This window comes from Halichoerus grypus, chromosome 10, assembly GCF_964656455.1.
Source record: "Halichoerus grypus chromosome 10, mHalGry1.hap1.1, whole genome shotgun sequence".
Taxonomy (NCBI): Eukaryota; Metazoa; Chordata; class Mammalia; order Carnivora; family Phocidae; genus Halichoerus; species Halichoerus grypus.
The window spans coordinates 94,324,022-94,336,953 of record NC_135721.1 but is presented as its reverse complement, the minus strand read 5'-3'; the positions used below and the strand labels follow the sequence as shown (position 1 = coordinate 94,336,953).

The window sequence follows — 12,932 nt, the reverse complement described above, 5'->3', positions numbered from 1 at the left end:
TAAGAGAAATCTTTTAAGAAAAGAAATATCAGAAAAGAGATAAATTTAAATGACTGTAGCTACTTTACCTCGTCAAGTCAGGCCTCAAATAGGTTTTATAAGCCACAAAGATGACAGAAGTATCTAATGAATCCTAACAGTTATTAAAATTTTTGACCACTAAAGAAACCATTTAAAAATACACAATACTTTTTAGTAGAATTTCAACCATGTTAAGTGTCTTTTTCCCTTGTATCCGATACATTTTAAAACAAGGCAACACAGTAATAAGTTAATGACCTGGAATTTTTTTTTTTTTAAAGGTTATTAGTAGGGGCCCCTGGGTGGCTCAGTTGGTTAAGCACCTGCTTTCGGCTCAGGTCATGATCTTAGGGTCCTGGGATCGAGCCCCGCATCGGGCTCCCTACTCAGTGGGGAGCCTGCTTCTCCCTCTGCCTCTGCTGTTCCCCCTGCTTGTGTTCTCTTGCTCACTCTCTCTCTCTCAAATAAATGAAATCTTTAAAAAAAAAAAAAATGTTATTAGTAAAAGTTTGTTACTAAAAAAATAAACAAAATTGTCTCTACTTAGTAGTAATTATTCAATGGATACACAAGTGCTAAATTCGTAAATAAAGCTTTCACAGGAGGGACTGTAAAGCAAATATAGGATAATACAGAGTCCAGAGCAAACACCATACCTACGTATCAGTAGGGGGTGAAATTCAAGTATTTTGAGTATGATAAAAATGATGAGACTAAATACTTTCATGTTATATATTTCCTTAATTAACTTATTTCTTAAGATCTTGGGGTGCCTAGGTGGCTCAGTCGGTTAAGCATCGGCTCAGGTCATGAGCTCAGGGTCCTGGGATGGAAACCTGAGTCGGGCTCCCTGCTCAGTGGAGAGTCTGCTTCTTCCTCGCCTCCCTGCTTGTGCTCTCTCTTGCTATCTCTATCTCTTTCTCTCAAATAAATAAATAAAATCTTAAAAAAATTTATTTCTTAAGATCTTTTAAACAAAGAGACTACTGAGACCTTTATACTTTTTCTTCCTTTGATAAGCAGATTTTTGTCAAACTATGGCTATAAATATTCCTTCAATATAAACAGTTCTTTTTAAAATTAAGTAGAGACAGACCATGTTACATGAAAATTTTGGGGGGGTGGTTTCTGGTCAAATTGTAGTTGTTTAAAGATGGAAGTCATGTGAAAATGCAGGCTTCTTTCACTTGGTAACCATTGCTTCTCTACCATAATATCTGCTCTGTTTTCACTACTTAAATTATTCATTTCTTTTAAAATGCTTCAGCCCCTTAGTATATGCTTTTCAAAAGAGCACAAATAAATAAGTAAATGTGTAAAACATATTTTGGTAATTCTCTGATGCTTAAGTCTATACTCTATGCCCCTGAGGCCCAAATGGAGACTCACCCTATAGATATAGTCCAGCAAAGGGGCTCTGGATGAGTGCTGCCCCTCCAGGGCCGCCGTGGACACTGGGCGGAGAAGGGTGCTCACTGGCAATGCCATGCACCAGTCCAAGAGGCAGAGTAGCAAGGACACAATAAACTGGAAGAGGAGACAGGCCCAGTAACATAAACTGCAATCTTTCAAACTTCACTACATGTAATAGCAAACAACAGAACTGTCCCTGCACAATAATAATTATTCAGTGGACACACAAATGCAAAAGAAATAAATGAATAAATGGAAGTTTTCACAGGGGAGACTGTTAGGACCAATACAGAAGAATACTATAAAGGATATCCCTACATAGAAAATTATTTATCATTTTGTCTTACATAAAAAAAAAACAAACTCTGGAAAAAACTTAGCTGATGTGCCACCTACCTTTTTATCTGTTTCCACTGAGGAGTACTCTGCACTTGGTAAAAGAAAAGCAATTGTGGCCACAAGGATCTGCATAAAAGACAAATCCCCAATGAAACAGACCATAGCAATAGTTTGGGAAACCATATGATAAGAGTCCCAAGATGGCCTTGCACTAAACCCAGCTTGGTGCCAACTCGCTAGAGAAAGGTGACAAAAAGCAGAGAGCCACTTTAGAGCTCTCTGCGGTCCTGAAAATCAGGAGAAAGTGATAGAGCCATGCCCAGTCTCCACTCTACTGGTGCTGAAACTGGGGGCCCCAGAGGAAGGAACATTTCTCTCTGTGGTCACACAATTCCCATCATCATCCTCTACACTTTATACAATGAAAGTAAAAAATATTTTCAAAAATAACTATGAAAATGCTCCCATTTGATTTTCTTATAAACCATTCAGGTCTCCATCTGTTGTCCTGGTGTAAAAGCACCCCTTGCATTCTCAAAGGTATTCCTCTTTCGATGATAAACTATAACTGATCTTTGAACAACCCAGGGATTAGGGGTGTTGACCCCCCTGACTTCCCTCAAATTTAAATACTAATAGCCTACTACTGGCTGGAAGCCTCATCAATAACATAAACAGTTGATCAACACATATTTTATATGTTAGTTGTATACTATGCTATATTCTTACAATAAAGTAAGCTAGAGAAAAGAAAATGTTAAAATCATAAGGAAGAGAAAATACATTTACAGTCCTCTACTGTATTTATCCAAAAAATCCACATACAAATGGACTTATGCAGTTCAAACCCGTGTTGTTCAAGGGTCAACTGTACACAGTTGCCCTAAAACACAACTTTACAAATTGCAGCATCTGATATTCCTGTGTCCAGAGCTCTGTTCCACTCTAGGTCACCTAGAGAACTAAGTGATCTCACTGGTGAAATCCGTCTAGGGCTGAGAGAAAATAAATCAGTATCACTTCCTCTCTCCCGGTAATACCACACAGAGATAAGTCAAATTTCCTTGAAGAGTTACCACTGGATGTGTAAAGAACAGGGCATGTTTCAAAAAGTGTAGCTTTCAAAACTGTCAGGGATGGATGTGCCTTATATGCAGGCACCTACAGAGGGGAGGGTACCCGCTTCTGTACAGGCAAGCACCCTCAGATGGAACTGACCTCCAGCATATCATCACTGGGATGATTCTTCCTGTTCCTTCTGTCCTTCTCTCCCACCAACTACCCTCCCCACCCCCCTCCCCCCAAGGGTATTACAGTAGTAATCACATTACAGCTGGGTAATCACGCTATGGCAGAAAGCGTGGTCCGGGGCTTCAGTCTGGGAAAGACTCCTGTTTCATACAACAGTCCCCCCCACTCCCCGCCCCTGCATGGAGGGCATCATAACCAGCTGCCTACTCCTTGTTGGCACCATCCAAATTACTCTCGATGAATGAAGCCCAATCTACAAAAGGTCTCTTTGTTGTGGTCGTGTCTGCCTTTCAAACTCCCCAAGTGTGAGACTCTGCCCTGAACACTGGTGGCTTCTTTACGTAGTGCCTGAAATCACAGCTGAGAAGGGCCAGTGCTACTTACTCTTAAAACGAATGACTCATATGGCAATGTAACAGACAGTTCTCTAACAATTATTTGAGTATCTGTAATTCATTAAATACCGCATAGAGTAAGAGGGAAATGCTTATGTTTTAGCATTACAGGAAAAGACTTACTTCTGCAATTTTCCGAGGCAGAGAGGTTTCAAACATCTGAAGCTTTTCCCAGTAGGAAACCAGCAACTGAAGAACATCACAGGCCACCTGAGCCACGATTTTGTTAGAAAACTATAAAAGGAAACAAAACCCCAAACGAAAGGACTGAACTTAACACGTACATTTGTCCTGAGGAAGAAAAGAACAGGCATTTCTTTCCAGCGATATTTAGGGATACATTTTCTTGTTTGGCATTCAATTTTTGAAAAATGTGTCCTGGTACCAGATAGTTTGTAGATGATCGCCATCCTGTAACTGCCTCTTGTCCAGACTAGCTGTATTAATTTATGTAATGTTCTGCAGAAACAAGTAGCTGTTGTTCAGTCATAGAAAAATTAAAACCATAATTTCAGATGCCTCATGCAGATCGCACAAATCATAGTTTTGACAATTAGAGGAAATTAAAATGTAGTCCATTACTGAGTATTCCCTATGTGCTGGACATTTTACAAGAATTTTCCTCATTTTCACAGTGATAAATCTTCATTAGCAGCTCTGCAAGGTAGACGTGATCTTCACTTTACACCTGGAGAAACAGGGACTGAGCAAGTGACTTTCTATCTTCTAAAATTAAACTGAACCTGCATGTGTAATGTACTAAGAAATGTGAAACTTTGGCGACTGCAAGAACATAATTCATATGTTCTGGTGTATCCAATTACTTTGAGTATGTTTTTGGAGTCTGGTGTGTGTCCAAGGTCCTCTGGATGCTCCCATTTCTTGTGAGATGGCATATCAATGGGGAGGGATGGTGCCTACAAGGTCCACTGGCTGGGGTGGATGAAACAGATGAAGGTACCCTGTACCTCTCTCCCTGGCCAGAACCTGGGACTACTCTGCTATCCACACCTCATTATCTACAGAAGAAAGGTTTGTCACCGATTTTGGGCCCCTGTCCAGGGAAACCTCTGGATATGTAGTTTAGTTATTTCCACTCCAGGAGCTCCAAGTCCCATCAAGCAGATCCCAATTGACCTTAGGACCACATAGACACAGAAAAGTCAACATTGAGCATCTCAGTGTAAATGCACAGGACAAAGAAGTTAAGGCAAAGGGGATTCATTTGAATTCTATAGGATAAACACTTCCTGACTGCCCCTTCCTGATAGGCACAAAGTACACCCAGGGCAAGAGCATCTGTGCTCAAGGAGCTCTTCAGAGCCTGGCCTCTAAGCCTCAGATGACCTGATGCTCATAGACTTCTTTCAATCCCTCAAATACTGGCTTGCTTCTGCCCCAGGGCCTTTGCACTTGCTCCCTGCTTTGCCTGGGACACTCATTCCCCAGGTCTGCATGTTGCTGGCACTGTCACATCTTTCAGATCATGGCACTAAATGTCTCCTCCCTGAGGCCACCATGCCCATTTGAAGGAGTGGCAGCCCACCTGCTCCAGCTCTTCAGCTTCATCCTGTTTCCCTCTTATAGTTCCCTTATGGCATTAAGGGCTATCAAGTTGATCTTCTGTATTTGTCTGCCTATTCTTTCATGTGTTTAATTTTTCCACATCTTGTTCACCATGATATTCTTAATGCCTTGCACAGCCCCCCGAGGAGTAGCACATGGTGAGTCTGAGGTGAAGATGGAACTGAGGGAGTGAAGAACATGAGTGTGTTTCTGCTGCATCACAGTGGTCAAGTCATGGGGTGGAAACAGAAGGCCGGCATGGCTCTTACATCTGGAATGTGGAAGCACACAAGACGATGACAAGGAAATGAGAGGTCTGGTAGACCAGACAACAAGCCTCTGGGCAGAGGGGTAAGGTGTGAGAGAGGGGGCAGACAGCAGAGAGGACGTGTTGTGGGGGGGAAGGAGAGCTGAGCTTAGCCTGGAAGAATGCAGAGGGAGAGTGTCTCCGTGCACCAGGGCCCTGTGGCAGGCCAGGCTGGGCTGGACGGCTGCAAATGGGGTGGTATTAGTCCCACATGAATGCTGGGGGGGGCGGGATAAATCACTCACTCACTCACTCACTCACTCAGGACATATTCATGGAATAAGGACAATGTGCCAGCACTGATGGTGACACATGGTAGCTGCACTTGTGGTAGGCACGGCAGAAGGGATAGGTTGTTGAATCACTTTGTGTTGTACACCTGAAACTAACATCACATTGTGTGTCAGCTATACTCAAATAATAATAAAAAAAGTAATCAACCCCACTCCCCCAAAAAACCATATGGGGAAAAGAATTCTGGGAAATGCTGTCCAGGCTCAGCTAAACTGACAAGTACTAAGGCCCCAGCTCCCCCGCTGCCCCGACACTGCACTCCGCCCCATGTACCAACATCTTGCTCTTCAAACATATGCCAGTTCATGGGCGCCTCAGAGCCTTGGTCCTTGGTGCTCCTTCTGCCTGGAGTGCCCCTTTCCCAGACACTGCTAGCTCCTTCTCACTATTCCTTTCTGCACTCACACGCCACCTTCTTCCCACTAGAGAGGGTCTCTTGCTCCCGGATGCTCTCTAAGGGTGTAGTTGCTTGGCCAGTGTCAATTACCCCCTCTCTCTTTAACTAATAGTAGATCTTTTTCCAGGTGCAAGTCCCCTCTCCCAGTTCCAGGAATGTGCCCTAACTGGCTGCAATAAATGAGATTTTATTCCCAGCCTCAGTCACTGGCACAGGGATGAGGGAGAAACCTCAGCTAATGCATCTCAGTAGCCCTTACTAGAATGCTGTGAAGAAAATCCTGCTGAACCCAAACAAGGACATGCAGGACCCTGACTCCTACTGGCAGACATCCTCCAACCCTGTGGGCATCCCACCCTAAGATGAAGCCATCTCTGTGTACTACAGAGCAGAAGAGTCAGACAATTAGGTCAGTGTTGACGCTGTTAATCTCCTGGATCAACCAACCTCACTCTTCCATACCCATGTATTTTCCAGCAATATGAACGAATATACTCCCATGCTGTTTAAGCCAAAAAAGAAAAGCAAAGCATAGGGCACAAGATGAACAGGGCAGATATAGTCCCTACTCTGAAAGACTAACAATCTTGGCAACAGCCAGGGACCTGTTTGTGTATGTCCCTGAATGCCATTCTAAGTATTCTAGTCTGTGGGTGGCTTGGTCAGGCCTTGTGCGGACAGATGCCTGTGGTGGCAGTCTGGAGGACAGATCTGTGGGGGCCAGACTAGGGCCATGTAGTTGGAGGGCACCACCTGGAGGCTCAGGTATTGGCAGAGGGAGCCAGCCCGGGTGAGAGATGGCTCTAGGGCAGCAGGACTCTATGACTGAAGATGGTGGTGGGATAAGGAGGAGGAGACAGTTAATGATGGGGTAAGAGAAGGAGCAACAGGTGAGGCTGAGGGTAGGGGCTCAGGCTGGGCTGCCTGGGAGGCACGGTTGGCAGCTCACATGAGCCAGAGCCAAAGGTGACACTCTAGTGCCCTTGGCCCACATCCTGGATGGGACACCTAAGTAATTACAGCTCAGGCTTAGAACACTCCCCTGCCATCCCTGCTGCCCACAACACTACCCCACCAGACACAACTAGCTGGGTGGAAATCTCCAGGTGCCTATGCAGTGCACTGCTCTTGTTTACTGCTGAGGCTGCTGGCTGGTTTTCATTGATGCCCCCTGGGGAGCATTTCCAAGCCTTGTCTGACCATGCCCTTCCCACATTAGAGGGAACACCCAAGTCAACCTTGTCAAGTGTTCCTGAAGGGCAGGGTCACAGCAAAGCGGTGCCCAGAGCCATGTGGAATCCATAAGGCAGGAAGCCCTTCCAGGGCTCATGCTCCCTGTGCTGCTGGGGCTGGGCCTCCTCCCAGCAGAGCCCTGAGCCTCCCTGAGGCCTCTCTTCTTAGAGTTGTTCCCTGTGGTAACTCTCCCTGCTAGGCCCTCAGTTCTTTGAGATTTATGTGCCACCTCCTTCAGTAAAAGTACCAACTGGCACAGGAACACAGACATCAGAGGGAGTCAGGCAGGGAGCTGTCCCAGGAATTACATCCATGAGTTTTCCTCTGCTATTCCTAATGGTTAAAGGGAGGCTGATTTGGCTGACCTTGGCCCTCTGATTTCTTTGCAATTCAAGCTGGAGTGAGTTCCTTGGCCTTCTTCAGTTGCCTTCTCTCTTACTTCTAAAATGGGGGGAGCCAGAGCACCTACAGGGGCGGGGGGCTTCCATGGGACAGTCCTTGCACTGTGTTGGGATGCCCCTGACAGAGTCCAGGCTCCATGCATTCTTTTTCTGGTGCGTTATGTTTTTCCTCATCATTATAGAAAAAGTAAAGAAATTTTTGAAAATGTGGAAAACTACAATGACAAAATGTAAGCCCTCATATCCTTCTAATTTTGTTATCAATTTCCATCTCTCTTCTGTACAACATAGAACCACATAGGGTAGAAGGATAGCTATATAGGTATTTCCACATATCTCCTTCATTCTCAGACACCACTGAATTATTAACAGCTTTTCCAGGAAAGGGGTAGAGGTGGGGAAGCCACACTACACTCAACATTTGAAAAACAGATTTTAGAATTGAGAAAATAGGATACTAAAAAAATTAGACTCTGCATAGATATACAATTGCTATCCAACTTTTTTTTCAGTATAGTTACATGTGAATATTTCACCATGGCTTTTGCAGTTGTGCAAAAGCCCAGACAAGGGGTCAGGGTGTCCTGGGTTTGACCCTGGCCAACTCTTTACTTCACAGTCAGCTCATTTTCCACAACTGTGAAGCAGAGGTGGCAGTAACCCTTCACCTCATAGGGTGGGTCTAAGGATTAAAGGCAACCACAAAGGTCAGCGCCCTGCTCAGGCCAGAGGGAGCACTCCTAATTGATCCTGGTTCGATCAATTTTCCATTCCTCGCCACAGGGATCAGCAACAAGTGTTTCTCCAGCTCACGATAGAACCGGCACGCCCAGGTGTGGAGGAGGAGAGAACAGCAGGACGGGGTGACAGAGGCAGGTGGTCAGAGGGCATCAAGCTTGGCCAGGAAGGGGAGTGGGTGAGGAGGCTGCCATGAAATGAGGTTGAAAAGCAGGCAGGGGCTAGACCAGAGGGCTGGATGCCAAGCCATGGGCAGGGGATGCCCCCGGCTGGTTACCCTGTGGGCTGAATCACAAAGGGTGATATAGGGGCTGTCAATGGGCTGGTGATGACTGTCCCAGTGTCAGCCACAGTGGCGGTTACTACTATAGCAGCACATGACAGGCAGTAAAGAAGGGCAGGCCTGAGCCTGGGCGCTGGTATCAGACAGTTCAGGGTTTGAACTTTGGCTTGGCCAGGCTCCAGAGCCTGGAATGAGCTCCTTAGCTCTCCTGCACCTCAGTTCCTCCCTGTAAAATGGGACAACTGTCTCACAGCTGAGAACTTCCACAAACTCCCAGCACAGTGCCTGGCAGGGACTGGGCACTCACTGGTTCTGGGGGTATAATGACAGCAGTGCTAATTATTACCACCATTTGTAAGCAGGAGCCAGAAAAGGACCTGGCAGGATTTGGGCTCTGATTTAGGAAGTGGCCTAAGAGTATGTACAAAGGTTTTGTTTTTCACGTTACACAGATCTGCTCTTGGGGCCATCGCTTATCCCTGCATGGCTATGGGCTCATGACCTGATTCCTCTGGGCCTTGCTTTCCTCTGGTGTGACATAGGGATGGTACTATCTACCTTGCAGAGCTGCTGTTGTGAAGGTTATAGAGACTCTACCATGAACCCAGCCCAGCGTGACTGCCCAGTGAATGGCAGCTCTTCTTTTCATTAACAAAGCAAAGGAAGAAAGCCATCCTAAAAGTGCCGAGACCCAGTCAGACAGTGAGCACTCAGGACCGCTAACCAGGAGCTGTCAGGTCTCTCCCAGTTCCACTGAAGAGGCCAGGGCATGAAATCCCAGCTTCCTGTCACTATTACCAGCAGATGACAGTTGTGCTGCTTGCCACAGGGAGTGCCCAGCTACCAGAGGAACCCTGCTCAGCCGCAGGGCTTGGTCCAGGAACATTCAGGCTATGGATGGCCAGGTTGCAGCCACCAGTGGGGAAGCAGCTGTTGGTGGCCTCTCTTGGGAGCCTCACAGAACGTTCAACATGGCTCTCAGAAAAACAATTTTTGATTCAAAATCTCTCACGTACAGGAAAATAACGATGGGCTAATTCAAACTAGAACTGGTTGACTATCTGGGATCCAGCTTACTGTCAAATACACATCACGGATTGGTAATACCTTCAAAGTGACGCCTATCACATTGACGGCCTCTTTCAGCTGAGGATGGCTTGTACACTGTGCCAGTTCTTCGCATATCCAGACCCCGAGGGAGCAAATGGCAATGCATCTTTTGAAAAAGAAGGAAAAGGAGGGAAACTCTCAAAAAATTTAATATATTTTCTTGGTATTTTCAAGTGACAAAGTATTTTAAATCTTTTTTACAAAGTGGCCAAAATTATAGATATGTTAACAGAATGTCTTCCTGAGGAAAAAGATAAGGTACCCTCAATAGTTCAGTTTTCAGGACAAATAGAAATAGTGATATTGGTTAGTAATTAAATATTTAATGAAATAAGTGGTCTATATCCTGTTCATAGTCACAGAGCACAAATCAGCTATTTTTGCTGACACTTTAAATTACGTTGTATTGCTTCAAGAGAGTTTTGAGGAAGAATCAAAAACATGAATCTTAGAAAATGGTTGGAAATTGAGTTTGTAATTGTTTTTCTTACAATTAAATATACAACACCTACTACAAACAGAAGACAAACCCCACATTTCATTGTAAAAAATACTGGAATACAACTTTCAGAATCAGCTGCACTGTTACTGCTTTTAAACAATGTGTTAGGACAAAGCCTTCTTCAAGTTGCACAGTCCTGTAAAAATTACCTTTTTCAATTATAAATCAATTTTAAGTGGTGATTATCTTTGAAATTGATATATTCTAATCTTTTGCAATGATCAAAAAATCATATTCCTGTTAATCTTTTCTGAATGCCCAGGTATAAAATTAAAATACTTGCTCCCAAACCTACTCACTTTCAGAACCAAAGGGGTTTTCAAGCCACTACTCGGAACCAGACATTAGCTGTGTATGTATATGTTGTTCTTTGTAAGAAGAGGTCACAGTGCCAGTGCCAATTAAACTGAACATACTGCTCAGCTCTCCACAGTGCAAGTTCTTTGTATTCAGTATAATCCAGCTATTAAAATAAATATATTTTGAGGTTTTTAAAACCACCATGTTTCACTGGATTCTCACCTCTTTAAATTAGGATAGATAAAGTGCTTCAGAACACATTTATTAAAAGCTCTTTGGAGACTATGTGACCTTCTGCCAAAATGCACTCAGGATAAGCATGCAGCCCAGTTTATAAGGTGTGCCTGGTCTTCCTGGATTCTCCAATGCCAGCATTATACAGCAGTTCCACACAGTTCAAGCCCTCAGCTTTCCTTACTGTATAGAACTGTCTCCTCTTGCCTGATTTCTATACTGATTCTCAGTCCAGAAACTGCACTCTCTGTCATGTATTCTATTTGCCTCTTTATCTTGCCCCAGCTTAACTCAGACTCTGATTGTTCAACCCACTAAAATCTATCTAACTTGGAATTATACCCCAAATCATATTTTTACCACTTTAAGAGCCTCTCTTCCTTTGCAGGCTTGCATGTCTCTCTCTCTCTCTCTCTGTGTGTATTAATACACACACTTTTTTTTTTTTTTTTTTTTTTTTACAACCCATTAACCTATCTGTTAAATGTAATTCATTAAGAGCAAAGATCTCTCATTTCTTAGGAACACCTGCATTACTCTGTAACTATTAGCCTTGCACAGCAGAGAACATTTGTGACCCATAAAATGGTTTCATAATGTGAACTACTCTCACCTGCCTCGAGTTTTAAAGCCACACTAGCTTATCGCAGCTCTTCAATGCTATTTTCTCTCTTTGAAATTTATCATTTAGCATTCCCATTTAGCATCTTCCTATTCTGGTACTCTCAGGTATTCCTTTTGGCTTTGAGTTTCTGTCAGTTAAGTTCCCTGTATCCCAAATGTGTCCTTTGTGATCCCAAATGGGTTCTATCTCTCAAGACTTTTTTTTAAGCTAATGGCAGGACCACCTTCACCCTCCTTTGTATGCCAACCCACTCTCTGGAGACTGTTTGCTACTCTGCCATCTCACACCACTCCAGTGTATGTAACAGAAACTTACTATTTTTTCTTAACTTTTCTACATTATCACTCGTAATTTTAACTATCTTCTCTCATAATTATCCTCCATTTATTTGAAATCTTGGTCATATTTCTGCTTATCTGCACTTGCATGATCTCAATTTCATTGTCTAACTCCATGTTTTATACACAGCTGATAAAGACAGAGCATACCATACACATTTCTATTCCATTTTTCACTCCACAGAAATTTGGCTTTCTACAGTAAAGAAAAAAGGGAGGGGGGAAGGTATTGCCAAGACATGTTAAAGGTTTGAATGTGACAGGTAAGTGAAAAGGAGCAATCAAGGATTTTCCCCAAGTTCCTGGGTTAAAAATCTGGGTAGATGATGGTGGTGCCCTTTACTGAGATGGAGTCTGAGGGATGGTCAGGAGACAAAGGTTCAGCTGTGGTTGTGTCAATTTTGTATGTGTTAAGATATCCAAGCTGAGATATAAAGTAGAAAGCTTAATACAAAAGCCTGAATATATAGGGGGTTCACAGAAGAGGCCAGGCAAATAAATTCAGTATCATCAGTATCATAAATTCAGTGGTATTTAAAGTCTGGTTAGCATGAATAAGAGCACCTAGGAGAGTCAGAGAGAGAGAAGAGGACCAGCCCTAAACCTCGAGTCACTCTAACACTCAGAGGTTATGTGGAGGAGAGAAACAGAACAGGAGCAGCCGCGGTGACAAAGGAATAAAATCAGAAGATTATATTCTAAGGAACTGGCATTGTTCAGGAAAAGGGTAAAGGCAGACTAATTCAGAATTAGTAAGACAAGTATGCACAAAAATTTCTAAGGCAAATTCTAAAAAATCTGAGAGTCTATGACTTCTGCAAAAATACAGGTAATAAATGGAATGTGGAAAAAATCATCTGAATCAAAGAAAGGAAGGAAGAAAAGGAGAGGGGAAGAATGAAGGCAAGAATAGGGACAAAATGAGAGAATATTGATAAGGACAAATAACAAAATATAAAGGCAAATGAAAGAAATACAGCCAAATATGTCAGTAACTACAGTAAATGTAAATGAACTAAAGATTCAATTAAAAGATCAAGATCAGACAGGATAAATATATAAAATAAAGAATGTACAATTTTTGCAAAGACATTTAAAGAGAAGTATATAGAAAGGTTAAATTTAAAAGGATGGAAAATATTATTTACAAATATCTGAATCAATATGAGACAAGTGGTTTTTAAG

At 43.2% G+C, this 12,932-nt stretch overlaps 1 protein-coding gene across 8 annotated transcripts in view; it reads right to left on the bottom strand.

Annotated features, from left to right (window-relative positions):
- The window catches only part of RALGAPA2 (Ral GTPase activating protein catalytic subunit alpha 2), a 334,693-nt gene that overhangs the window by 125,373 nt on the left and 196,388 nt on the right, over positions 1–12,932 (bottom strand). For all 8 annotated transcript variants that reach the window (XM_036085370.2, XM_036085371.2, XM_036085373.2 and 5 more), the window contains 4 exons: positions 9,746–9,854; positions 3,543–3,653; positions 1,831–1,899; positions 1,411–1,548 (listed from right to left, as the gene is read on the bottom strand). In XM_036085370.2, the coding sequence (XP_035941263.1) occupies positions 1,411–1,548; positions 1,831–1,899; positions 3,543–3,653; positions 9,746–9,854 (427 nt within the window). The remainder of the gene's footprint in view (positions 1–1,410; positions 1,549–1,830; positions 1,900–3,542; positions 3,654–9,745; positions 9,855–12,932) is intronic.